Source organism: Elephas maximus, chromosome 23 (genome assembly GCF_024166365.1).
Source record: "Elephas maximus indicus isolate mEleMax1 chromosome 23, mEleMax1 primary haplotype, whole genome shotgun sequence".
NCBI lineage: Eukaryota > Metazoa > Chordata > Mammalia > Proboscidea > Elephantidae > Elephas > Elephas maximus.
Genome location: NC_064841.1, coordinates 78,715,632 through 78,742,789, shown reverse-complemented (window position 1 = coordinate 78,742,789; position 27,158 = coordinate 78,715,632). Strand labels below are relative to the sequence as shown.

The following is a 27,158-nucleotide window of genomic DNA, read 5'->3' as shown; positions in this document are numbered from 1 at the left end:
CTGAACTTCTTGCCCTGATTTTGCACGCCCTCTGGCTGTTCTTCTTCATTGCAGCTAGAGGGTCCTTTGTAGAAAACAGATCCTTAGGATGAAGGCCAAGTTACTTATGTTGCTTAAAGTTAAAAACTGTGGGTGCTTTTTTGAGTTTTGCTTTAATGCCTGTGGTAGACATAACACGTATTTGAAAAATATTTTCAGGCTAATAATAAAAATAACTAACATTTATTGAGTACTTATTATATGCCAGAGGTTGTGCTCACACTTTGAGGTATATGTATGTAATTCTCAAGACAATCTGGGAAGGTTGGGATAATCATTATTAAACTCTTTTTATAGATGAGGAAACTGAGACTTGGAGAGGCAAGTAGTTTGCTCACTGACATGTAGCTAGTGAATTGTAGGGCCAGCATTGAAACCCAAGTCTTCTTATTCCAGAGCTTGTTATCTTAATTAATTCCTCCTCATCAGTGTATAATTTGAAGGCATACTTTTCCGACTGTTGGAGTAGAGACAAGGAATGTTATCACCCTGCCTGTGGGTCCTCTTCCATCCTACTTCATCAGGACTGTCCTGGTTGACTTTATTTCTGAAAGTATATACCAAATACCATCACTCTACAGCTACTGCCTGATTGCAGTAAGTCTCCTAAGTAGCTGGTCATCCTGCTTCTTTCTGCCCCAGCAGTCAGAGTGGTCAAGACTGAGAGGTAGAAGGTGATATTGGTGAGGTAATACCCAAGGGGTCACCACAAGTCAGGATAGACTGTAACTGGCTTAGCTAGGGGCCAGATCATGTAGGTCACGATTAGGAGTTTGGCTTTTATTGAGTGCAATGAGAGGGTTTGAGCGCAACAGTGGAATTGATTGTGTTTTAGAAAGATCACTCTGACCGCTGGGGCAGAAAGCAGAAGCAGGATGACCAGCTACTTAGGAGACTTACTGCAATCACGGAGTAGCTGTAGAGTGACCGTATTTGGTATATACGTTCAGAGATAAAGTCAGTGGGACTTGCTGAAGTATGGGAAGTCATTTTACATGCGGCTTTTCTAAATAATTGCCTAATAGTCTGAAAATGTCCTTCTTTCTCCTGACTCTTCTAAACCTGTACTACATCAGTCAGACGTAGAAATTTTGGTCTAAAGTTATTTTCTACTCTGCGCTCTTTGAAGGTATTCCTTCACTGTCTTTTTGCCTCTAGTATTATTCATGAGAAGTCTGATGTTAATCTGACTCTTACTCCTTTGAAGTTGTATGTGGCAGTTTTAGGATTATCACTATATTTTTTATGGTCTGAAGTTTTGCTAAAATTTGTCTGTGTGTGGGGTTTGAAAGTTTATCAGGCTTAATACTTGGTGATCCTTTCAATCTGAGATTGCTTTTTTTTTTAAACTGGAAATTTTTTTTTTGTAATTTTTATTGTGCTTTAAGTGAAAGCTTACAAATCAAGTCAGTCTCTCACACAAAAACCCATATACACCTTGCTACACACTCCCAATTACTCTCCCCTTAATGAAACAGCCTGCTCTCTCCCTCCACTCTCTTTTTTTGTGTCCATTTCATCAGCTTCTAACCCCCTCCACTCTCTCATCTCCCCTCCAGGCGGGAGATGCCGACATAGTCTCAAGCGTCCACCTGATCCAAGAAGCTTATTCTTCACCACCATCCCTCTCCAACCCATTGTCCAGTCCAATCCATATCTGAAGAGTTGGCTTCGGGAATGGTTCCTGTCCTGGGGCAACAGAAGGTCTGGGGGCCATGACCACCGGGGTCCTTGTAGTCTCAGTCAGACCATTAAGCCTGGTCTTACGAGAATATGGGGTCTGCATCCCACTGCTCTCCTGCTCCCTCAGGGGTTCTCTGTTGTGTTCCCTGTCAGGGCAGTCATCGGTTGTAGCCGGGCACAATCTAGCTCTTCTGGTCTCAGGATGATGTGGTCTCTGGTTCATGTGGCCCTTTCTGTCTCTTGGGCTCGTAATCACCTTGTGTCCTTGGTGTTCTTCATTCTCCTTTGCTCCAGGTGGGTTGAGACCAATTGATGCATCTTAGATGGCTGCTTACCAGCGTTTAAGACCCCAGATGCCACTCTTCAAAGTGGGATGCAGAATGTTTTGTTACTAGATTTTATTATGCCAATTGACTTAGATGTCCCCTGAAACCATGGTCCCCAGACCCCTGCCATGCTGGGCTTCAAAGCATTCAGTTTATTCAGGAAACTTCTTTGCTTTTGGTTTAGTCCAATTATGCTGACCTCCCCTATATTGCGTGCTGTCTTTCCCTTCACCTAAAGTAGTTCTTATCTACTATCTAATTAGTGAATGTTCCTCTCCCACCCTCCCTTCTTCCCCCTCTTATAACCATAAAAGAATGTTTTCTTCTTAGTTTAAACTATTTCTCAAGTTCTTATAATAGTGGTCTTATACAATATTTGTCCTTTTGCAACTGACTAATTGCACTTGGCATAATGCCTTCCAGGTTCCTCCATGTTATGAAACGTTTCACAGATTCCTCACTGTTCTTTATCGATGTGTAGTATTCCATTGTGTGAATATACCATAATTTATTTACCCATTCATCGGTCGGTGGGCACCCTGGTTGCTTCCATGTTTTTGCTATTGTAAACAGTGCTGCAATAAACATGGGTGTGCGTATATCTGTTCATGTAAAGGCTCTTATTTCTCTAGGATATATTCCAAGGAGTGGGGTTGCTGGATTGTATAGCAGAAACCCTGGTGGCGTAATGGTTAAGTGCTGTGGCTGCTAACCAAAGGGTCGGCAGTTTGAATCTGCCAGGCGCTCCTCGGAAACTCTATGGGACAGTTCTTCTCTGTCCTACAGGGTCGCTATGAATCGGAATCGACTCAACGGCACTGGGCTTGGTTTGGTTTTTGGTTTTAGTAGTTCTGTTTCTAGCTTTTTAAGGAAGTGCCAAATCAATTTCCAAAGTGGTTGTACCATTTGACATTCCCACCAGCAGTGTAGAAGTGTTCCATTCTCTCAGCCATTTATTATTTTGTGTTTTTTGGATTAATGGCAGTTCTTTTGTTGGAGTGAGATGAAATCTCATTGTAGTTTTGATCTGCATTTCTCTAATGGCTAATGATTGTGAACATTTCCTCATGTATCTGTTAGCTACCTGAATGTCTTCTTTAGTGAAGTGTCTATTCATATCTTTTGCCCATTTTTTAATTGGGTTATTTGTCTTTTTGCAGTTGAGTTTTTGCAGTATCATGTAGATTTTAGAGATCAGGCGCTGATCAGAAATGTCTTAACTATGGAAAATTTTTGCTTTTACTTCTTTCAGTAATTTTTCCCCATGAATTCTAAGTGTTCTGCCTTTTGTTATGTTTGACTTTCCAGCTTGCATTTAATTTCCCCTTTACTTATATTTATTCTGCTATTCAACCTATTTAATGAACTTTTTAAAAATTTCACAAATGTTTATTTTCATTTCCCAAAATTCATTTCTTTTTATCACAGTGTTCAATTGTTAGATGTCCTGCTGTATTCCTTTACATAGCTAAGGATGTTAATTATTGTTATCCAGCGGTTCTTTTGTGCTGTTCAATTATTTTGATTTCTTCAAGTGTAGGTTCTTCTATTTGTTAATTTTGTTGATTTTTATTTATGATGTGATTAAGTCCAAGTATGTGGTTATCCTTTTGTTTTATTTTTCATCTTTGTAGTTGATATTTGGGGTAGCTCTCCTGAGAGAAGGGTTAGCCGCTGCTGCTGAGGTTAGCTCTTGGGACTGTTGTAAAATTGAGTGGTGGAATTTGCCCCCATACTTGGTACCGCATACTAGGCTTCTGGGCCTCCCTGTGTCCCATTCTGCCTTGGTGTTGACAGCCCTTTGGGGCATTGCCCTGCTTCTGTGGCTCAAGATTCCGTATTTATCGCTTGTCATTGGAGGTGGCTTCTGCCTGCCTTAATACGTGGCATGGCAGGGAGGGGAGGAGAGATGATGAGGGGTCCAAGGATTGGGTTTTCCTTCTGTAGTGTGCCAAACAGTCACTCTGTTGTTTGTCTCAGGGCCTTCTTTCCAGGCAGAGTGACATGGCGCCATACTAGTATATCAGCAATATTCTGTAGTACGTGTTACAGCCCCCCCTCCCTTTTTTAATTTGAATTGAGTAGAAATCACTTTTTCTGAGGGGGCCATCGTATACAGTTCTGAGAGTGTAAACACATTCTTGGTGCCACAACCAGGAACTGGTTACATAATAATTCCAATGTCCCCAAAGAAATCCTTCGTGCTGCCATTTTGTAGTCAGACCCTCCCCGCCCTCCTGCACGCACTGTCTGTTCCGTGTTCCTGTACACCATTTCCAGGATGTCGTGTCAATGGAATCATATAGTGTGCAGTCTTTGCAGACTGGCTTTCACTGAACAAAGTGTGTTTGCAGTTCACCCATGGTGTCGCATGTATTAATAGTTCATTCCTTTTGATTGCTGACTGGGTGTAACAAGTTTATTTGTCCGTTCACTCACTGAAGGGCACGTGGATTGTTTCCAGTATTTGACAGTTATGAGTAATGCTGCCATTAACATTCACAATGTAAGGTTTTATTTTTCTAGAATAAATACCTGCAAGTGGGATTCCTAGGTCAGATGGTAGGTATTTCTTTACCTTTTTTAAGAAACGACACAACTTTTCCAGAGTGGCCGTAGCATTTGGCATACCCACTAGTTACTCTGCATCTCCACCACAACTATCTTGAATAGTGTTTGCCTGACATATCTTTTCCATCCTTTTATTTTTAAGCTACGCTCATCATTATGTTTCAAGTGGGTTTCTTGTGGACAGCATATATTTGGGTCTTGTTTTGTTATTCAGGCTGATATTTTCTGACTGGGTATGTAACTTGATTCTGGGGGTCTCGTTAAAATGTAGATTCTGATTCAGTATACCTGGGGTGGAAATGCACATTCTAGCCTGTGGTCTAAGTGGACAGAACCAGTATGTAGCCCTGGTTTAGGGTGAGGTTGACTTAGGAGGTGTGTGTGCTGGGGCAGAGTTTGTGAAGTGTTGAACTTCTCGGTGGAGTGGTTGGATAGGAACCTGTTTGCTGGAGAATCCCATCCATCGGTATCTGACTCTCCTTTCCGTTGGGCTGTTCAGTTTCCCAACAGAGGAATTCTGACTTCCAGTATTCCAGGAAGATGGGCTTGGGGTCCTTACATTCAGTCTGTTAGCTTTTACTAAGTTCTTTTGCTGTGCCTGATGTTCCATCCAGACTTGCTTTGGTTGGCTTGGGTGGGGGGATAGATAGATGTCTGGTTGTGTGGCTGAGGTTAGGGGACTAAGGAGGCTAATGGTTTTCACTTCCAGCCAGTCCTCCTTTTTCTCTCCCACTTGCAGAATTCCCCTTTTACAGCGATAACAAGTTCCTTCATGTCCTTTAGCCCCTCTGGGGTTTCGTAGTGAGAATTGTATTTCTTCTTAGCTTTGTCTCCCGACTTTTCTTTTGCCCATTTCATACAAGCATTTAGCTTTTAGATTTCACAGTCCTCTTAAATCTGTTACCACTTATTCATCTGCTTTCTTTTTGCTAACATTTTGTTAACTTTGCTTTTGCCTTGTTTTCTTTGTTCTTGGGGGCTTATGCCTTATTTTTTTTTGAAAACTCTTTATTGAATAAGTGTTCAAAACTAAACAAAACAAAAAACCACTGCTATCAAGTCAACTCTGACTTATAGTGACCTTATAGGACAGAGTGGTACTGCTCAGGGAGTTTCCAAGGCTGTAAATCTTTATGGAAGCAGACTGCTACATCTTTCTCCTGCAGAGCAGCTGGTGGGTTCAAATCAAGAAGCTTCAAGTAATTTAAACTTACCTTGATTGGTAATAATTTAAATCCTTTTGTTTAGCTTTAGTTTTGTTAGTGTTGGTAAATCATAATGTTTTCTTTCAGCTGATGCAGCCCAACAGTTCCAGTACGCTGTGCGAGTTATCGGCAGCAACTTTGCCCCCACTGTTGAAAGAGATGAATTTCTAGTAGCTGAAAAAATCAAGAAAGAACGTACGTATTTTTAAAAAATTTTGTAATTTTTTTTAGTTTCCTAAACTTGTCAGAGTTTAAGAATGTGTGTAGTAGTCACCAAGCACATTTCAACTGTAAGTAGTATTAAAAATGGCAACTCAGTTTTGTTCTTTGTTAGAACATAGTGAATGAGGTTTATTTTAAATATGAAAACATAGTCTGGGTAAGAGTGTGAGGAAGATAAAAGGACTTAATATAACTTCCTACTTATGATTTATTGTATTTTCGCAAATAACACACCTATATAAATCATGTGCCCACACAAAATCTAACACACGTAGCTCACCCAGGAGAATAATTCGTGAGGGGGCTGTTGGTTGGCAAAAAAGTATAATAAGCTGTTTGCATAAAAATATGGCGCGGCGTTTAATATTCCACACTTTTTGATACGATAACACAGAACATTGCCTTGGTAGTAAAAACAAAACTGTTAGTGAAGCAAATACTGCTTCTGTAGCTGTCAACATCCAAACTTCTAGTTCTTTGGAACTTCCTTGCTATGTGAAGATTTTAATTCTAAAATTGTATTTAAAGCTTTCTTAAATGTTAATTCCTTAGGGAAGAAAAGTGTTCTTGACATTGGCCGTGATTCTGTTTATTAGCAAGTGGTGTATTGATGGATTAGGCGATTGCAAAACTTGGGCTGTACTGCTTCTCTTTACCTCTAGAATTTCTGTGGGAAGGGAAGCTTGGCTTTGAGTATAGGGAACCACGTATGAGAGAGAACTGCTGTAGTCCCAGCTGAAGGATTGTTTTCCCCAGTGGCCAACTCCCTGTTCCTCACAGTTTTGGGGATGTATGAGCTGAGCTCCGCTACTGGTGTGGAACCTGCTCTGGAGAGTCTTATGTTTTCCCCGCTGGTGCCTAGCTGCGATGCTACCCAGATGAAATGGGCCTTTGCCCTTACTTCTGAGTGTTTTGGCAAACTTGTAATGATACCTTCTAGGAGATCTGTTCTTACGGCACAGTTGCCCGACACTCAGCTGTTGCTTTGTTAGCTGTGTTTGGTCTGTAGTCTGTATAGCTGTCCTGTATCACAGAGACGTGTAACTGAGCTAGATTGTGAGTCAGCTGGATGAGAGGAATTGATTGCTGTGTCATGTGCGTGATTGGGTCCAGCTGTAGCTGCCTTTGCCTGAGGAGGACTTGATAAGTCATGTAAGTTTGAAATTACTTATCTGCTGCTATGATTCAGGTTTTTGATGTTACTTAGTGTGCATGTATCATGTAAGGCAAAGATAAAGACAGAGTATTTAAATCCACTCAGTGACATCCAACAACAACAGTCCTGCTGCTGACCTATATGGACTCATTTCCTTCTATGTCTCTAAAGTTATGAACATAAAAGCAATGTACTGTCTTCTTTAAAAAATTTTATTTTATTGTTGTTGAGAATATACGAAGTGAAGCATGCACCAATTGAGCAGCGCACTCTCTCCTTGAATCCTGAACTATTTTTGATTTTAATTTGTAACTGAGAACCCCATCTGCAAGGTGCTGCATTAGACGTATATGCTCCGGACCATTCCTCTTACAGATTCACATTTCTAGGTCTCATGGTGAACATTTACACATGTGCGTAAAGGGTACTGGGTTTTTTTTTTTGGGTAACAGCTAAAAATAAAATTTGCCTAAAATCAGATTTAAGAACTGAGAGCGACATTGTTGCAGTGAATATTTAAGGAAAGTCTTGGAATTTTTTTTTATAAGAAGAAGCTAACCAGGCACAGTTTTTCCTGTGTAGAGTCTGCATTTCTGAAAGTGCAGCCTGTCCTGTACTGACGCGGTGTCCACCCTCTGCCGTGCGCCCAGCAGCTGCCCCTACCAGCTTCTCTTGAGCACCACCTTCCCAAGTACCCAGCTCCGCTGCTGACAGTTGTGGTTGATCGAACATTATTGATTGTACTCTTATGTAATGGTCACTGTTGGTCAGTCATACTTCATTAACTCTTAGAAATGCTTTTTTAACATTTTTGAAATTTTATTATGGTTGTCGGTATATTAAATCAGTTGAGTTACAGTTGTTTTGCCCTCTGGAATAACACAGTAAATTTTTTTAATATTGCCAACTTCAGGTATAAAATGTTAATACGGTTTAAATTGAAACGATTAACAAAAATGATCATGGGTGACAGCAAACATACCAGTTTTTAGTATCTTAGTTTTTCATGTTGTCAAGTGGGGTACTTTGTAACTCAAGATTTGGTTTGCAGCCTAGTAGAATGAAACATCATCTAATATTCTACATTCATTCTTATTATTATTTACTATTATTTTATTGTCCTATGACTATTATATGCATTAGTTAGAGTCAGTCTCATTCCACGGAAAGAACTTCTGATTTTTTTAAGAGTTCAGCTTCTTATTGAACATGTTACAAAAGGGGTTTAGTGAAAAAGACCAAAGCCTGTGTCATCACTGGAGCCTCAGGTTCTTCTTCACTCCCATTTTCTTTTCCTCAGCTGGCACAGCAGTGGTGGAGGGGGCCGGGCCTCCTGCTGGTGTAGTGCCTGGTGCTGGGGCAGGTCCACCAGCCCTCACATAGTGGAGGAGGCTTCCGCTGTTGACATTGGCCAGGGCCTTTGCTAACAAGCAGGCCAAAGAGGTTCCCCATTTACTCCAGCTGCTTTAATGAGGGCATTGATCTTCCTTATGACTATCATCTTGTCACGCAGGACGAGGGCAAAGCAGACGCAGGTTAGCTCAGAGACGGGCCGTTGTGTGGACTGGCCATAGGCTGGTGGCTGCTGCTTGCTGCTGGGTACTGGGTGAAGAGAGGGTCTCACCCTCTGTGGTGTTAGCCTCTTCAGAAGAACCAAGCACCTTAGCAGTAGCTGAGGAAAGACACTTGTTTATTTTTATGGTTTTGTTTATTTGGAGTGTATTTATATGTTGCAAAAGGTAGTGGATTATATTGAATTGTAATTGCATTAGTTTTGGTAAATGCACCTCATAACAATACATTTTAAAGATAGCTTTAACTTTATATAGGAAGAGTTGAAAGTACAAATATGGTTATGATTATGTAATCCCTGGAATATGATTTATATAACTGTTACATGATACCACGATACCCGTTCCTAGCTGATGAATGTGAAGAATCGCTGGCTATAAAGTCAGTTACTAAAAAAGAAAAACCAAAACCAAACCAGTTGCTGTTGAGCCAGTTCCGACTCACGGCAGCCGTGTGTGTTTCAGGGTAGAATTGTGCTCCGTAGAGCTTCAGAAGTAGGTCTGCAGGCCTTTCTCTTGAAGCAGTGTGTTTCAGAGTAGAATTGTGCTCCATAGAGCTTTCAGTGGAAGTAGGTCTCCAGGCCTTTCTTTCGAAGCACATTGGGGCGGATCTGACCACCAGCCTTCCAGTTAGCAGCCACTCGGAGAGTTTAGAGTCAGTCAGTGTCTTTCTACAAGTGAGTTAGAACATTTAAGGCTACGTGGGACTGGCTGATAAGTTAAAGTTACACTGCTAAACTGGGATAAACACAAAGATTCACTGGAAACTATTGAAGTTATAATTTAGCTTTTAAAAGTAGTACCTGTTTTACTAGATTTAATGAAAGAATTTCTTTGAGAGGCAACTGTATAAGGAAGCCTGCTCAGTGTTTTTGTAAACATGAGCAAGTAGAGTCTCTTCATTCAAGGAACTTAAAATCCAGTCTGTGGCTTCCTGTTTCGTGGAACAAATAAAGGAATAATGTGAACTTTTCATTTGTTCCATGGACCAGTTGCAATAGTGTAGATTCCAACTCATGGCAACCCCATGTGTGTCAGAGTAGAACTGTACACAAGGTTTACAGTGACTGATTTTTTTCTGAAGTAGATTGCCAGGCCTTCTAAGGCACCTGTGGGTGGCCTTGAACCACTAACTTTTCATTAGCAGCCAAGCATATTAACAGTTTGTACTACCCAGCAGCTTCTTCATTTGCTACAGCCACCTTCAAATAAATAGAAATGTAGTTGGAATCAACCCGAAGACGTTTTTCTACCTTCATTTATTAATAAAATGATTTAGTAGGTAAAGATTAAATAATAAGCTATTTTGGGTTTTATTTTGAAAGAGTAATTAACTAATACATTTTATACTAATGACACAGCGTTGCTGTATATGTCAGCAAAATGCTTAGAATGTGTAAAAAAAAAAAAAATGACACAGCGTTGCTGTATGTGTCAGCAAAATGCTTACAATGTGTAGTCCAGGTCAAATAAGCTATCATAGATTGTCATAGTGTTTCATAACTACTATTTGAGTTTAAGATTCCAAAACTATTTTCAGTTCCCATCTCTCCCTTTGGGTAGCCACTATTAACTTGTTAAGCTGGTGATAGTTTTCCTCACTCTTATTAATATTTATATTCAGAATTTAAAAGATTCCACCATTTTTATTATCTTTGTTAATTTTCATATAAACTACTTGAGACCACCCTAATAATGTCCACAGTCACTTACCGTGTAGGTCTTCTGACTCTTAGGTCCAGGATTCTTTCCAGCATGTCAAGCTGCCTGTTGCTGGTGGTAAAATAGTATCATAACGTGAATTTCGGTGTATGTGATACACATACTGAGTTTGTTTTCTAACCTTTCAGTTATCCGACAACGAAGAGAAGCAGATGTTGCATTATTTTCAGAACTCCACAGAAAACTTCATTCGCAGGTATCAATCATACCCTTGTTCTGAAAGCCTTTCCACTGTGGGTGAAGGTCTTAGGAGTGGTATGGGAACAGTTGGGCGTTGTTTGTGGTATCACATTCAGCTTTTCTTTACTGGAAAATGGATTTTAATTTGTGGACAGTATGCTTTTTTTAAAAGAGTTTTAATATTAGAGAAGTCAGTTTTATTTAGTTGGATTTAATGGTAAACTGCTTATAAAGATGAAAGAAGCTAACTGGGAAAATAACAAATTGGAATTATTGAAGTATTAAATTTGTGTTACAGAAGCCTTGAGTACATTACTCTTGAAAGCATATTGGTAGACATGTTGGCTTGTCTGCATATGACAGCAAAAACTTGTTTTGTTGACTGGACTTTAATTTTGTTCACTGGGCCCTCGTGTGCTGCTGTATTGGATAACTTGCAGAACTATTTTTTGATTTTGAACTTTTCAATTGGATGTTGAGATTTGGAAATGAATGATTTTTCTAACATGTTTTATTTATAAAAGAATTTGCTAGCCTATATATCAATAAGGAACCCCTGATGGCATAGTGGTTAAGAGCTACGGCTGCTAACCAAGAGGTCGGCCATGCAGATCCAGCAGGCGCTCCTTGGGAAGTCTATGGGGCAGTTCTCCCCTGTCCTTTCGGGTCACTATGAGTTGGAATCGACATGACGGCAGTGGGTTTGGTTTTGGTTTTTATATACCAATAAATCACTCGAATCATAGGACAAAATCTTTGTGATTTCTGGCTATAAAGAAACTTAGTTCATATAGCTGTCTGCCTCCTTTTATAGTGGAGAACGTGAAATCCAGAGACGTTTAATGCTTTACTCAAGGAATACAAAGTTGATATTGTTGCCGATAGTTGCCATCCAGCTGGTCCTGACTTGTGGCAGACTCAGTGTGTGCAGAGTAGAGCTGCATAGGGTTGTCAAGGCTGCGACCTTGAAGCAGAGTGCCAGGCCTGTTTTCAGTGGTGCTTCCGGGTGGGTTCGAACCACCAACCAAGCACTCAACTGTTTGGGCCACCCAGAGGCTGTAAGTTAGTATTAAGACAACAAAAAAAAAAAAAAAAAGAAAATTACTGTGTTGGGCCTAATGCTGCTAATAATTAAATCATGTTTCTTTTTTTTTTTAGTTTTTTTATCAACTTCTATATTATGTCTTTTAATATAAGCTTAAATTCATTTGCTGACCATTTTCGATTCCTTATAAAATGTTCAGTTTGATTAACTTTTGGTAAAGTATGCTTTTTCCATCTTTGGTAGTATTTATAAAGTGAGCAATAGGAACCTTATTTTTGAACAATCATTTCTAGGCACATAGTTTCAAACTGCTGTTATCACTTGCTTTTCGTAAATGTTTCTCCATTTTGAAAAGCAACTTCTGCTTCTGTAGATTGAAAATTGTAAAAGTTTGTCTGTCACGTACCATATTGCCAAGACCTTTAGACTTACCAGGATCCCAAAAGGGAAAATTTCATTCAGTAAAGCTGTTGTATTAGTTAATATTTGCCATTGTTGGTGGGGGTAGGAATTTAGAAAGTTTGTAATTTAAAATAGTTGTTTTTCAAAATTTTCTTTGAAACTCTGAATGCTTATTCCTAAAAATCAGTGTTTTAAAGAGTGGCTAGCTTCCTAGAAGGAGACCTAATGGTGCACTGGTTGAGCACTCAACTGCTAACTACAAGGTCAGTGGTTTGAAGCCACCACCTGGTCTGCGGGAGAAAGATGTGGCCGTTGGCTTCTGTAAAGACTACAGCCTTGGATACACTATGGTACAGTTCTGCTCAGCCCTATAGGGTCACTGTGAGTTTGAATCGACTCGACTGCAAAAGGTTTTGGTTTTTGGTAGCTTCCTAGGGCTATCCCACAAAAAATAATTTTTTTCATTGAAGCACTATATATTTTCTACAAAAATATTAGAAAACAGTAATAGTATTGTAGTGGTTGCTGTTGTTCGGTGCCATCAAGTTGGTTCTAACTTATAGCGACCCTAAGCACAACAGAACGAAACATTGCCCTGTCCTGCACCGTCCTCACGATTATGGTTATGCTTGAGCCCATTGGTGCAGGTGCTGTGTCAGTCCATCTTGTTGAGGGTCTTCTTCTTTTTCGCTGACCCTCTACTTTACCAAACATGATGTCCTTCTGCAAGAACTGATCCCTCCTGACAACATGTCCAAAGTTTGTGAGACATTATCTCACCACCCTTGCTTCTAAGGAGCGTCCTGGCTGTACTTCTTCCAAGACAGATTTGTTCATTTTTTTGACAGTCCACGGTATATTCAGTATTCTTCACCCACACCGCAGTTCAAAGGTGTCGGTTCTTCTTTGGTCTTCCTTATTCATTGTCCAGCTTTCACATGCATAGGAGGGGATTGAAAATGCCATTGCTTGGGTCAGGCGCACCTTAGTCCTCAAGGTGACATCTTTGCTTTTTTAACACTTTAAAGAGATCTCTTGCAGCCAATTTGCCCAGTATAATGCATCTTTTGATTTCTTGCCTGCTGCTTCCATGGGTATTGATTGTGGATCCAAGTAAAATGAAATCCTTGACAACTTCAGTCTTTTCTCTGTTTATCATGATGTTGCTTATTGGTCTAGTTGTGAGGATTTTTGTTTTCGCTATGTTGAGGTGTAATCCATACTGAAGGCTGTAGTCTTTGATCTTTGTTAGTAAGTGCTTCAAGTCTTCTTCACTTTCAGCAAGCAAGGTTGTGTTGTCTGTGCAACACAGGGTGTTAATAAGTCTTCCTCCAAACCTGATGTCCGTTTTTCTTCATATAGTCCAGCTTCTTGGATTGTTTGCTCAGCATACAGATTGAACAGGTATGGTGGAAGGATACAGCCCTAACACGCACCTTCCCCAACTTTAAACCACACAGTTTCCCCTTGTTCTGTTTGAATGACTGCCTCTTGATCCATTTACAAATTCATGAGTGCAATTAAATATTCCAGAATTCCCATTCTCTGCAATGTTATCCATAATTTGTTATGATCCACACAGTCGAATGCCTTATCATAGTCAGTAAAACACAGGTAAACATCTTTCTGGTGTTCTGTGCTTTCAGCCAGGATCCATCTGACATCAGCAATGATATCCCGGGTTCCACGTTCTCTTCTAAATCCGGCTTGAATTTCTGGCAGTTCCCTATTGATATGCTGCTGCAGCTGCTTTTGAATGATCTTCAGCAAAAGTTTTTCTTGCATGTGGTATTAATGATATTGTTCAATAATTTTTGCATTCGGTTGGATCACCTTTCTTGGAAATAACAGGCATAAATACGGATCTCTTCCAGTTGATTTGCGAGGTAGCTGTCTTCCAAATTTCTTGCCATAGATGAGTGACCACTTCCAGTGCTCCATCCGTTTTTTGAAACATCTCAATTGGTATTCCGTCAATTCCTGGAGCCTTGTTTTTCGCCAATGCCTTCAGTGCAGCTTGGACTTCTCCCTTCAGTACCATCGGTTCCTGATCATATGTTACCTCCTGAAATGGTTGAACATTGACCAATTCTTTTTGGTATAGTGATTCTGTATTCCTTCCATCTTCTTTTGATGCTTTGTGCATCGTTTAGGGTCGTACTGCGGGGGCTTGGGTGTTGCTGTGCTGCTGGAAGCTATGCCACCAGTATTCAAATATAGCATGGGCACCCACGGTGGACAGGTTTCAGCTGAGCTTCCAGACTAAGACCAAGTAGGAAGAAGGACCCAGCAGTCTATTTCTGAAAAGAATTAGCAGGTGAAAGCTTTTGAATAGCAGCAGAACATTGTTTGATATAGTGCTGGAAGGCGAGCCCCTCAGGTTGGAAGGCTCTCAAAATAGGACTGGGAAAGAGCTGCCTGCTCAAAGACGTGGATGGAGCCAAGACTTCGGGACCTGCATTTGCGGTTGTGGCGTGACTCACTATGAGAAGAAACAGCTGCAAACATCAAACATCCGTTAATAATCAGAACCTGGAGTGTACGAAGTATGAATCCAGGAAATTGGAAGTCATCAAAAATGAAATGGAACACATAAAGGTCGATATTCTAGGCATTAGTGAACTGAAAAGGATTGGTTTGGGTCATTTTGCTCAAATCTGACAGTCATAGGGTCCACTGTGCCAGCAGTGACAACTTGAAGAGGAATGGTATTGTATTCATTGTCAAAAAGAAAATTTTGAGATCTGTCCTGAAGTGTTGTGCTATCAGTGATAGGATAATATCCATACACCACAAGGAAGACCAGCTAATACGACTGTTACTCACATTTATGTAGCGACCCCTAAGGTCAAAGATGAAGAATAGTATAATACTAAAAAAAAAAAATTAATTAAAATAGAAAAAATACACAGATACATATCCATATGTCTTATAGTTTATTAGTGCTGTTGTAACAGAAATACCACAGTTGGAAGGCTTTCACTCACAGAAATTTGTTCTCTCGCAGTTGAGGAGGCTGCTGTTGTTGCTATGTGCTGATGAGTCGCTTCTGACTCATAGCGACCCTATAGGACAGAGTAGAACTGCCCCTTGGGTTTCCAGGGAGCAGGTAGCGAATTCGAACTGCCAACCTTTTTGGTTAGAAGTCCAAAATCAGGGTACCAGCTTTAGGGTAAGGCTCTTTCTCTGACAGCTCTGGGGGAAAATCCTTGTCTCATCTTCTCTAGTGTTCTGGGAATTCCTTGTTTTTTTGGCTATCTCCAGATGGCATCTATCTTTGCCCTTTTTTTGCTTGGTTTTTGGTCCGTCTGCCTCTGCTCTTTTTATATCTCAGAAGTGGTTAGGTTAAGACACCCTTTTCTGATAGGGCCTCATTAACATAAGAAAGAAAACGCTGTTCCCAAAGAGGATTGCATTCTGTGTTATACAGGTTAGGATTCCAACATATATTTTTGGGGGGCACAATTCAGTTCATAACACCTTTCAATCTTTTTGTCAAAAATAATGAGTTCCTTAAAATTGCAAGGGTCTTTATCTTATTTTTGTTCTTTTTTTTTTTTTTCTTCAGTGAAGGTCCTTTATTTCCAGTGTGTGCTGTGCATACAGTGGGCAAGAAAAGTTGAAGGAGTGGGTTTACTATTTGCTTTTGTTGTTTTTAGACATATAGGAAAGAGTTTGGGAATGGAGGAGTCTAGGTGTGATTTGGAAATGCTGGCGAAGGTGCCTTATATAGCTGATCTGGAATTTGAAATATGACTGATAATTAAGGACCTGAAGAGAAGGGGAAGTGTGGCCAATTTGGAGGAATGGAACAAGCAAATTGTGAAGGTGGAGTGGTCAAGCAGTGACCCAGGCAGTGAGGAGGCCAGCTTTAGTGGCACCGAGGGTTTGTGGTGGGCATGGCGGCTGACTGTCAGTAAGGTGAGTTCAGTTCATATAGGGCTGCCAGTGCTGGGATAAGTTGTTCATGCTGAGCACTAGTTCAATAACTTTGCTTTATAAAAACGTTTATTTTGATGTTCCTGTAGATCATGCCCATATATGTTTTTACATTTAAAATTAAGTTTTCATACATTTTTAAAGAGTTCTGTCTTCCCTGAAGTCCTTTATCTTTCAGAATTTAAGGTAACGGGTTCTGAAGGACTTTAGAACTGTTTAAACGTCTGTGTTCTGGGTGTTCTCTGCTTGCTCCACCAGATCTCTGCTCTGCCCTCCCCTGCCGTGCTTTGTGATCACGAGGGCTGACTTGCATGGGTTGCCTCCTCTGGCATCTCCTGCTTTGTGGCTCTGATAGATTGACTTTGGCTGGAACTGACAGAACCACCAGCATAAGATTGCGTGGTGGGATAAGAAAGAGATCCAGGTCACTCCCCTCCTGCCAGACACCAGTTTGGCAGTGGTCTAGCTTAGCTGTATCCGCAGACCCTGCGGGGCGGTCCCTCTCCCGTGTCTGTGCCCTTACCAGGCTCTGGTGCTGCCGTTTCCATCCCTTGTCCTTCCAGGCCTGGGGATGGAGATGGCTGCTTATTGGCTGGAGCTTCACCATCTCGTCATTTCCCTTAATCCTGTTCGCACCCTGTGAGTAGTCGCTTCATTAGACTCTTCATCAGACTCTGAGGTTGAGTGTTTATTACCTGTTCTTTTTCACGTTAAAAAATTGCTGCCTCTCTAAGGAAGTCATATTAAAACTTTTGCTAATTTTTTGTGTATAATTTTGTTCATTTTTGGAACTTGCCCTGCTCCCTACCCCATATTCATCCTTATTCTAAGGTAATAGCTGAGACTTTATTTTGAGCTGGGACTTGTTGCAAAGGTAGAATGTTTTCTGCCATTTTCCCTGGTGTCTGCTGGCTGTGTTTACTCTGATGTTCCTCAGGAAACTCCCGAGATGTTTGGAACTCAGCGTCCTCAGAACTGGAAGGATCCTATTTTTATTTCTTGTTATGTACTTCCAAACATCCATTCACAACCATGCATAGACAGCCTGCTTTTTCATCTGTAGTCTCTCTTCTGGTGAATAATAATGCCTTTTATCTGTTGCCAAAAGTGACACCTTGCTCTCATCTTGACTGTTGCCTTCACCTCCTTCTCAGACTCAATCTGTCCTCAAGTCTTATTGAGTGCAATTTGGTTTGAACCCTAGCATGTAGCTTTGTGATTTAGGTAAGTTATTTAGGTTTATCACTTTTGTTTCTCTTATTTATGGAATGAAGAGAATAAATCCTGTGCCCTAGCATTACTGTGGTGACTACAGGAGGTAGTATATATAAAGTACTTGACCCCTGTCAGAATCATAAAATGGCAGCGGCAGGTATAAACCAATTGCCTGGCTTAACAGTATGTTATGAGCAGAAAGAGTGAGCTTTTAGGAGGCAGATGGATCTAGGTTTGACTCTTCTCTTTTTACAGTTTTCTAAGTTTAGACCGTCATAATTTGCCTTTCAGATTACTGTAATCTTCTTAATAAATCTCCCGTTGTCTAGCATTCATAAAACTGTTAGTCTGGTTTCTCTAAAAGGACAGTGGGATCATGGCATCTCCCTACGTAAAACTCCTCAAAGGCTTACTGTTGTCTTCAGCTTAAAATTCAAATTTCTTGGTACAGCATACAAGGCCCCTTTTGATAGGAAGTTTTTTCCATTTTCAAATTTCATTCTCCTAGCTTTAGCCACATTTATGTATTTCCTGGAAAGGCTGTGCTTGTTCACCTTCTTCCCTTTTTCATCCCATCATCTTTCTAAGCGATACCAATCTCCTCTGGGAGTCTTTTCATGACTACCTGAGCCTGGGTTGGATGAGCCTCCTTTGTCTTAAAATATGTTTTATTCTATCATGTAATTTTGTATTTTGCATTTATATGTCCATTTGTTTACCACCAAACTGAGAACTCCTTTGGGACTGTCCCTCTTTTTTATCTTTGTTACTCCAGATGGAGAGTTTGTTGAATTTTCTAAAAAGTTTGTGTAAACCGGTTTTTAGAGTCAGACCCTAATTTAAATGCCTCAGATGAGCTCACTCTTTAAAAGAAACTTCCAGTGACTGTTTTATACAGTGAAGAACTCCCGTGTTGTAAGTGTCTGTGGGTCTTCATAAATCTAGCCCACGCACCCAGAAGTATGGCTACACGCACAGAGTAGAATGCTGTGTAAATTCAGGGTAAAGCTCATTCAAGGTTGGCTGCTGTTAGGTTTGTGAAGTCAGGATGGAGTGATTTCACAGTTGGAAATTAATGAACTCTGTGATAACCCTTACACAGAAACATGAGGGGTGTTCATCCTGACAACTCAGTGCTTCAAAACCAAATCTTGAGTCTAGGAACATAGGATGCTAAGACTTTCATCTTGCACGTTAGAATTCTTTTTCCATAATGCTGTATTTTGTGACCTAAACGAGACATGATAGACGAGGAAAAAAAATCACTTATTTTATGATGGCATTTTTTCTCATAATCAGTATGCTTAGAAAGTTGGTTATTGTAGAAATTAGGAGAAGGAAATATTGTTATTTGGGAATACGGTAATTAAAAAATTGTTCTAAGGGACTTTGGAGTAGTTTACAGGGTTAAAGGATCCAAGGACTTAAATATTTTGAGACCATTACCTCTTGTCTTCTGATGGATGGTACTATTTGTGATGCCTGAAAAATAAACAAATTTAGATTTGATGTTATCATGTAAATTTTAAAATGCATTTTTATTTTGGAATAAGTATAATTTAGGAGAGAGGAAGATAAAACTGTAGAGTAGTACAGAATTCTTTTAATACTGATTTTCTTTCTAAACAGGGAGTTTTGAAAAATAAATGGTCGATACTCTACCTCCTCCTCAGCCTTAGTGAAGACCCGCGTAAGCAGCCAAACAAGGTAAATGGTTATATTTTAGCAGCTTAACGTCTTCTAAAAAGAGACTTACTGTCTTTGATTGGGAGAATTATACCAAATTTTGGTAAGAATCAGGTTCTGTAGTTAAGGAAATAATACGAGGAAAGCAAAAAGCTTATCTAGCCTTCCGGACAATCATGAAAGGTCAAGAGACGACTTCCTTTTTTTAGGCCACTTGTAACCAGTGGGCAGATGCTTTCCAGAGTTCTGTTTTTAATTACTGCAGGTGTAATAAAGAATAGTCTGCAATAAAAAAGAGCATACTTATCAGTTCTCAAAACTTTTACTTGTGAGGTTGTGAATACCAGCACAGATAGATAATCCTGTGAATTAGAAGGCCCTTCAGGCCCTTCTGTGCTTTCAGTTAACATTGTGAACGTCAGTTACGGTAACGCCAGCTAAACCTTCATGTTGCCACCCAGGGTTAATTTGTGTCACGTGCACTGTTTGAAAGCTGTTTTGGCGGCTCCATGTCCTACAGAGCCTAGTATAATGAGATATTCTATTACAGAAACCTGAGTGCTTAACAGTTGAAGACCGTGGGTGAAAAAGTCCCACTTCTCTCTAAAGCTTGGTCTGCGTAGCGAGCATCTGCTTATTTTAGCGTAATGCCAAACTTTGAACCATTACTTGAGCTTTCAGTTTGATAAGATTCTAAATCAGTAGAAAGTATTTAGTTATCGGGCAGTCTGAGGGTTGAGCATCAGAAAACTTTCTAAAACGTTATCAGTTTCACCATATTTTAAAAGTATAACTAATTTATTGTTCATTGAGTGCCAAATCCAATCAAAGAAATTGAGAGAAAGTCTGAAGATTATCTTTGTTGATTTGGAAAAAGTGTTCTATGATTTCATATCTCCGTACTCCCAATGCATCTTTGTTTTATTTTCAGGTTTCTAGCTATGCCGCATTATTTGCTCAAGCATTACCAAGAGATGCTCATTCAACTCCGTACTACTATGCCCGGCCCCAGACTCTCCCCTTGAATTACCAGGATCGGAGCACCCAGTCAGCACAGAGTTCTGGCAGTATGGGAAGCAGTGGGATCAGCACTATAAGCATGTATGCCCTGAATGGCCCAACACCAACGCCACAGTCTCTCCTTCCTGGGTAAATTCAAGCTTAAATGTATACATGACTCAGTAGTAGAAACAAACAAACAAAAATCCTCAGACTTTTAGGAAGGCATTTTGTGTTTGTTAAAAGCATCTTTAGTTCCTCATATGTGTCAAGTGGTGTTCCAGGTGCCGGGTTAGGTGTGATTTGTCTTAGGATCTTAATCTTCCTTAAAACTGTCTTATAAAGGAGAATTTTTTCCATTTTTTAATCATAGTTGATTGTAAAGATTTTTCATTAACTCTTAACCTATTAATGAAAATGCACATTAATAAAGGATGTGGTTCACAAGTGTACTGTTCACAGCCTTTTATCTGAGGGTAACCGATTCTCATTTCTCTTACTGTATTATTCTCATTGAGTATTGTTCTCTTCATCGATGTGTTTTTCTCATTAAAAATTAAAAAAAAAAAATAATTACCAAGTAAAGCTGTCTTGGAACCCTGGTGGTGCAGTGGTTAAGAGCTTGGCTGCTCACCAAAAGATTGGTAGTTCACATCTACCAGCTGCTCTTGGAAACCCTATGGGCCAGTTCTGCTCAGTCCTGTAGGGTCGTTGTGGGTTGGAATCGACTCCACAGCAATGGGTTTTGCTTTAAAGCTATCTTACCCTGAAGGACTGAGATCTTTAAACTGAGAATTACGGTATCTTAGTGCATGTGGATTGAGATGATGGATTTCAGGAACGCACAGCTCAGTGTCCCGTGCTTTGTAGTCTAACGTGCTGTCACATCTGGCTGTGTTCTGAGGAAATACAGAATTGATGGTTGAGAATAAAGCACGTGCCCGTCATGATTACGGACCTTTAGAACTTGGTCTTTTTACATGTACATTTCTATGTGTAGATACACAGGTGGCTCTGCTTTTCGCCCCACTACATTCCCGGAAACCACATGAAATCAGATTATCGTGAAGTGAATGTTTTTCCAGAAGAATAGTGGCCAAGGGTTCAGCATCGGATAAACGATGTCTGCTGTGTGGATAGAACACAGTTGTAAATCGTCTGGTGATTTAATCAAATTGTGTTCAAGATATCGGAAAATAGAATGTGTGTATAACACACATTGGTTATAAAAGAGGTCTGGTGGTCTCTAAAGGCAACCTGTGAAGTGTTCAGAAGTGGTAGTCTGCAAATTTAAGGCTCATTCTGGCTAAAAGAGTCAACTGGCATTTACAATTTAGGATTTGAATGGATTAATTTTAGTAATGATAAAAAAAAAAAAAGGCTGTATAGAGAACCTTGAAATGAAAAGGTCTTTTAGGATCATTCCCTTAAATTTGTAACTATATCTAAAGGCTTTTTATATCTAAAGGTTTTTGTGGACTTTTTTTTTTTTCCCATTAAAAAATAAGGGAAAAAAAAGGCTGCTTCAGTTTTTTCTCCTCTCCTCTCTCCCTTCGCTATCAGATTATAGAAGGACCCTCTAATATTGCACAAGTTCTTCTACTCAGAAGCAGTAGGTACAGTTGAGGTTCTTATTTTTATGTTTTGTAGTCACAGGAAGTGATATTTCTGTTACATTTGTCGAAGCGTATTAGAAATGCTTATAGCTGTCAGGCTCTTGGATTTTCAGGCGTCTTTAACATATTCTCAGAATCACTGGAAGGAGGCTGTCTTCATGTGGGATGTGCTTTTGACTTACGTTTTATGTGTTTGTACATTTTAAAAAACCGGTTGAAAATTACAGTATTTCTTTCACACTGACAGCTGAGGATAGGGAAGAGGAGTAGTCTTAGAGAGGCTTTTTAACTCCTCTGCTCAGTAAGGAGCCCTGGTGGCGCCGTAGTTAAGAGCTCGGCTGCTAACCAAAAGGTCAGCAGTTTGAATTCACCAGCTGTTCCTTGGAATCCCTATGGGGCAGTTCTGCTGTGTCCTATAGGGTCCCTAGGAGTTGAAATTGACTCGATGGCAATGGGTTTGGTTTGGTTTCTGCTCAGTAAATGTTTAGTACATGATAGGTGTTAATTTTGAAGTTAGAATTAGTGGTGTGTTTTTTCAAAGTGCTTGTAGGTGTGAGTGATGTGTATTAGGTAGTTGTAAAGCAAAGTCCAATAGACTTTGGTTTTTATGATGAGAAATATGATAGGAGTGGCAGTAAGATGATTCTCAGCTCTCTTGAGCCCAGTGTCTTAGTTGAACGAATCCAACTTAGCACTTAAGAAAGGTGGAGACTAAGATGTTCAGTTTGAGTGTTAGGCTAAGGATTTCAAGGAGGCTGGAAGAGTTTAAGGGATGTAAAGCTGATTGTTTTTATAAACTATTTGGTTAGGGTAAAGTATTGTATCACCTATTTCAGATTTATGTATTTGTGTAATTCAGCATAGTAATATAAAGAAAACTTTCTAGACACTCTTGTTGTGTTTTCAATGAATAGTATGGTTGTTTAGAGATATAAAATGGTATTTCATTCTATTAGACAGTCTCATCAAGCTCCAGGAGTAGGAGATTGCCTTCGACAGCAGTTGGGGTCACGTCTTGCATGGACTTTAACTGCAAACCAGCCTTCTTTACAAACCACTACCTCCAAAGGTATCCCAAACGCTGTTTCTCGCAACATGACGAGGTCAAGGAGAGAAGGGGATTCAAGTGGTGAGTAAGGGTATATTGTAAAATAGCTTTTCTTTGAACATTTAGAATTCATGCTTCCTTTATTTTAAAATACTGATCAAGGAATCCCCACTTAAAACCTTTTGAACCCATTGCTGTTGGGTTAATTCCAACTCATAGCAACGTTATAGGACAGAGTAGAACTTCCCCATAGGGCTTCCAGGGAGCGGCTGGTGGATTCGAACTGCCAACCTTTTTGTTAGCATCCATGCTCTTAACTACTACTCCACCGGAGCTCCATTAAAACCTTTTAGTGGTTTCTTACTATGTAATCAAAAGCTAATTGTTTCATAAAATTTGTTTCATCCTAAAATGTTTAGTAATTATTCTCTTTTTAAAATCATTATGTAGGCACTGTGGAAATTACCGAAGCAGCCCTTGTCAGAGACATTTTGTATGTCTTCCAGGGCATAGATGGCAAAATCATCAAAATGAGCAATACTGAAAATTGTTATAAAGCAGAAGGAAAGGTATAGTATCAAAGTACAGTTTGAGATATTTTTTAAAAATATCATTAAGACCAGGGAGCTGTTAATTTGTCAGATGTTATTACGGTAACGAGGGCTCGATTTACAAAATGGGGCATGCCATTCAAGCTGCACTGTTAAATTCTGGTTTATATTTCTTAGTCTAGTTTGTGGCTTGTGTAATTTTGTTACTGGAATGCTTTTTGTAATCAGTGTGTGGTTCCTTTTCCATTTATGTTTTCCTTGTAGGCACTGATACCTCTGCCGTTTATAGATTATTTTTGCATACTCTTACGGTAATCTCAGAGGTACCTACAAGTTGGTGTCTTTGCCATTGACACAGAATACCAGATAAGGTGTCTTTGTTTTTGTTTTCATCTTCCAGAAACAGAAATGAAGAAACTGCACTTGCCACAACCTCTTTGTGTTTTTATGTAGTGTTTTACCATGACTCTTAGCTCGTTTCTCAAATTCAGGGTCACAGACTGTGCCTTAATAAGGAGAAATTGTAGATCTTGGGTAAGTCACTCTTCAGGGAGTGACTTCGCAGAAGTTGTAACGTTTACTTCGGACTGTTTTAAATCCTTGCCTGTCAGCTGATGTTTTCTTGTTTCCCTTCTCATTGTTTTCACTCTTAAAGATGATGTATATTAGTTTTAACTTGCACATGTTGAAGTAGGAATTACAGTATTTAAAGTGAAATGGGTTATGAAAAGTAATAATTAAAATTCTAGTGTTGATATGTAATTTTTGACTCTGGATATATTTACTTTTTAGGCAAACCTAAACAAATCTTTGAGAGATACGACAATCAGACTTGCTGAGCTGGGATGGTTACATAATAAAATCAGAAAATACATTGACCACAGGAGTTTAGACCGCTCATTTGGACTTGTAGGTCAGGTATGTTCACTATTAAGGGAAGAACATTTGGGATGCAGTTCACTTTGGGAAACATGTAGTCTGCTTCAACTCTTACTGAGAACATAATTTTTAAGAGGGTTCTTTTTAACAAGAGAAGCTTTGATCATAGACTGCTGTTATCAGTCAGGATGCACCCAAGGAAATAGAAACCACAGTAGATATGAACAAAGATAATCTAAAATAGCAAATTGTTTAAGTAGCTGTTGGAGGACTGTGAAAGCAAAAGGGAACGGTGAATAACACAGAGGTTGTGACTGGGAAACAAATATAAGAGATTGCGATTATCAGAAACCAAAAGCCTGGTGGAGGGGCTTCCAGCAGACTCAGTTTTCTGAGAAGGGGACTGTTATGAATTGAATTGTGTCCCCTCAAAGGAAAAAAAAAAAAACAAAAACCCATGGCGGTTGAGTTGATTCCGACTCATAGCGACCCTATAGGACAGAGTAGAACTGCCCCATAGGGTTTCCAAGGAGCACCTGGTAGATTCTAACTGCTCACCTTTTGGTTAGCAGCCATAGCTCTTAACCACTATGACTCCAGGGTTCCTCCCCTCCCCCCACCAAAAATATGTGTTGTAAATCCTAAGGTCTCTGAGTCAGAATTGACTGGAATGGCAGTGGGTTTATGCCTATGGTTATAATCCCATTTGTCAATGCATTGTCTTTGTTATGTTAATGAGGCTAGATTAGTGTAGGGTGTATCTTCACTCAGTCTCTTGAGATATGAAATAGATTAAACAAGCAGGCTGGGAGATGGGGGAAGAGAGATGCCAGGTCACATGAAGATTGCCCCGGGGCAGAAGGTCAGAAGAGACAAGGACTTTCTTCCTTTTCTCAGCTGACAGAGAGAGAAAGCCTTCCCCTAGATTTTTACCAACTTCTGCAGTCTGAAATTGATCGAACATGCAGTCAGGATGCATTGATAAAATTACTGGTGATTGGAATTGGAAAATTGTTAACAAAGAAGAAGGATCGGTAGTTGGAAAATACGGCTTTGGTGATAGAAATGATGCTGGAGATCCCATGATAGAATTTTGCAAAATCAACAATCTTTTCACTGCAAATACCTGTTTTAAACAACATAACCAGAGACTATACAGATGGAATTTGGGACTTGCCAGCCTCCACAGCTGCGTGAGCCATTTCCTTTTTTATAAGGTCCGTGAGTTCTATGAGACATTGTGCTGAATTAGGAGAGAGAGAATAGTTGATGTTAGAGATAGTGGAGTGGTACAGCAGCTTGGAAAAGTTGGATATTTGGGACATCTTTAACATCTGCCTTCTAGGAAACCCTGGTGGCATGGTGCTTAAGAGCTAGGGCTGATAACTGAAAGGTTGGCAGTTTGAATCCACCAGGTGCTCCTTGGAAACTCTGTGGGGCAGTTCTCTCTGTCCTGTAAGGTCACTCTGAGTTGGAATGGACTTGACGGCAGCGGGTTTGGTTTTTTTGGTCATAGAAACCAGTTTTGTGCTGTTCCTTATAAAAGAAATTACTTGTTCATATGTGTTGTAAATCCTAACCTGTATGTCTATAGTTATTATCTCATTTCTGAATGGGTTGTCTTTGTTAGTGAGGCAGGATTAAAAGTGTAGGGTATATCTTGAGTCAATCTCTTCTGAGATATAAAAGAGATTAAACAAGCAAGCTAGGAAGCAGAGATGGGGGAAGAGAGATGCTAAGCCACATGAAAATCGCCCAGCAGCAGAAACTCAAAAGAAACAAGGACCTTCCTCCACAGAGAGAGAAAGCCTTCCCCTGGAGCCGGCACCCTGAATTCAGACTTCTGGCCTCCTAAACTGTGAGGAAATAAATTTCTGCTTGTTCAAGCCACCCACTTGTGGTATTTCTGTTATAGTAGCACTAGCTAACTAAGACAAGGACCTTGTCCAGGTGCTGTTGTACCTCAGGTGCTTGGAGGGGTCCTGATGAGACACAGGCCTGTGAGCTGCTACCATACCTCTGACAGCACAGTGAGACTGGTTTTGGGAATGCTCAAAGAAGCTAGAGACTGGAACCAGGTGTTGATGCTGGTCTGACGAGCCAGTGCCTGTAGGAACAGCAGCCATCGGGAAGGAGCTGTTCTCTTCTCCTCTCGTGCCTTTAGAGCCTAACAGGGAGCAGCTGATGACAGAGAAATGAAGTTTGTGGAGTCCTAACCCCTTTGAATGGCACATAATTTAGTCTTCACGTTGGTTCTTGAGTGCTAAGCATTGCCGGTGGCATTTCCAAAAAATTAGAATGTGAGTCACAAATAAACTATGTTTCAAGCGTAGACATAGCAGTATGGCTAGTGATTGTGAGCGTGACTTTGAAGTTAGACAGCCTAGGATTCAAATCTTGTTTCACTCTTTAGTAGTTATGTTATCTTGCACAGATTACCTTTTGTTGACCTTAGTGTTTTCACATGTGGATGGAGATGATGAGACTGTCTATTCCACAAGGTTTTGAGGGTTAAGGGAGAATGCATGTAAAGCTGTTGGTACAGTGCCTAGCACTGCTCTCTATTTGTAATATTCACCAATGCGATGAATTGTTAGATCAGCAATGCCAAATTCCTGTAGGCGTGCACCGCTCTCCCCTCTCACTTTAATGGCAGAGACTACTCTGCTCTTGAAGCCTTTTTAGGATGGGGCCCGACAAATTGAGCGGCATTCACAAGCTGGGTGAAATTTACTTGCTGCCCCTTCCAGCAGCAGCTTGCGATTTCTGTGAGCCTTGTCCCAGCCTCGTCCCTTTTTCCAAAGGGAACCGTTTATCATGTCTTTGATTATATAATTCTGTGTGAAGTACAGATTCTGCTGATACATCCTAATTAATTTATTAGACGTGAAGCAAAAGAAGCACTAAATGAAAACAGGAAAACTAAACTATTACATAGATATTTTATTCCTGCAAATTGATCGATAATCACCATAGTCGTATTGTATAGTATTACATATTGCTGTACTTTAAACTCTTTTCTCCTACATTCTTATCTGGTTTTCATGCGAACCCTTTAAAATTATTATCAGAGCAAGTGTTAATTAATTATGCTCATTTTATA

The 27,158-nt window shown here is 40.0% G+C and overlaps 1 protein-coding gene across 2 annotated transcripts in view; it reads left to right on the top strand.

Annotated features, from left to right (window-relative positions):
- TUBGCP3 (tubulin gamma complex associated protein 3) overlaps positions 1-27,158 on the top strand; it is a 117,642-nt gene that overhangs the window by 4,292 nt on the left and 86,192 nt on the right. The window contains exons 2-8 of one of the 2 annotated variants that reach the window (XM_049867177.1): positions 5,912-6,019; positions 10,624-10,691; positions 18,906-18,983; positions 19,894-20,111; positions 22,534-22,706; positions 23,076-23,194; positions 23,969-24,094. In XM_049867177.1, coding sequence (XP_049723134.1) covers positions 5,912-6,019; positions 10,624-10,691; positions 18,906-18,983; positions 19,894-20,111; positions 22,534-22,706; positions 23,076-23,194; positions 23,969-24,094 — 890 coding nt within the window. The remainder of the gene's footprint in view (positions 1-5,911; positions 6,020-10,623; positions 10,692-18,905; positions 18,984-19,893; positions 20,112-22,533; positions 22,707-23,075; positions 23,195-23,968; positions 24,095-27,158) is intronic. The other variant, XM_049867179.1, reaches the window with a different exon arrangement.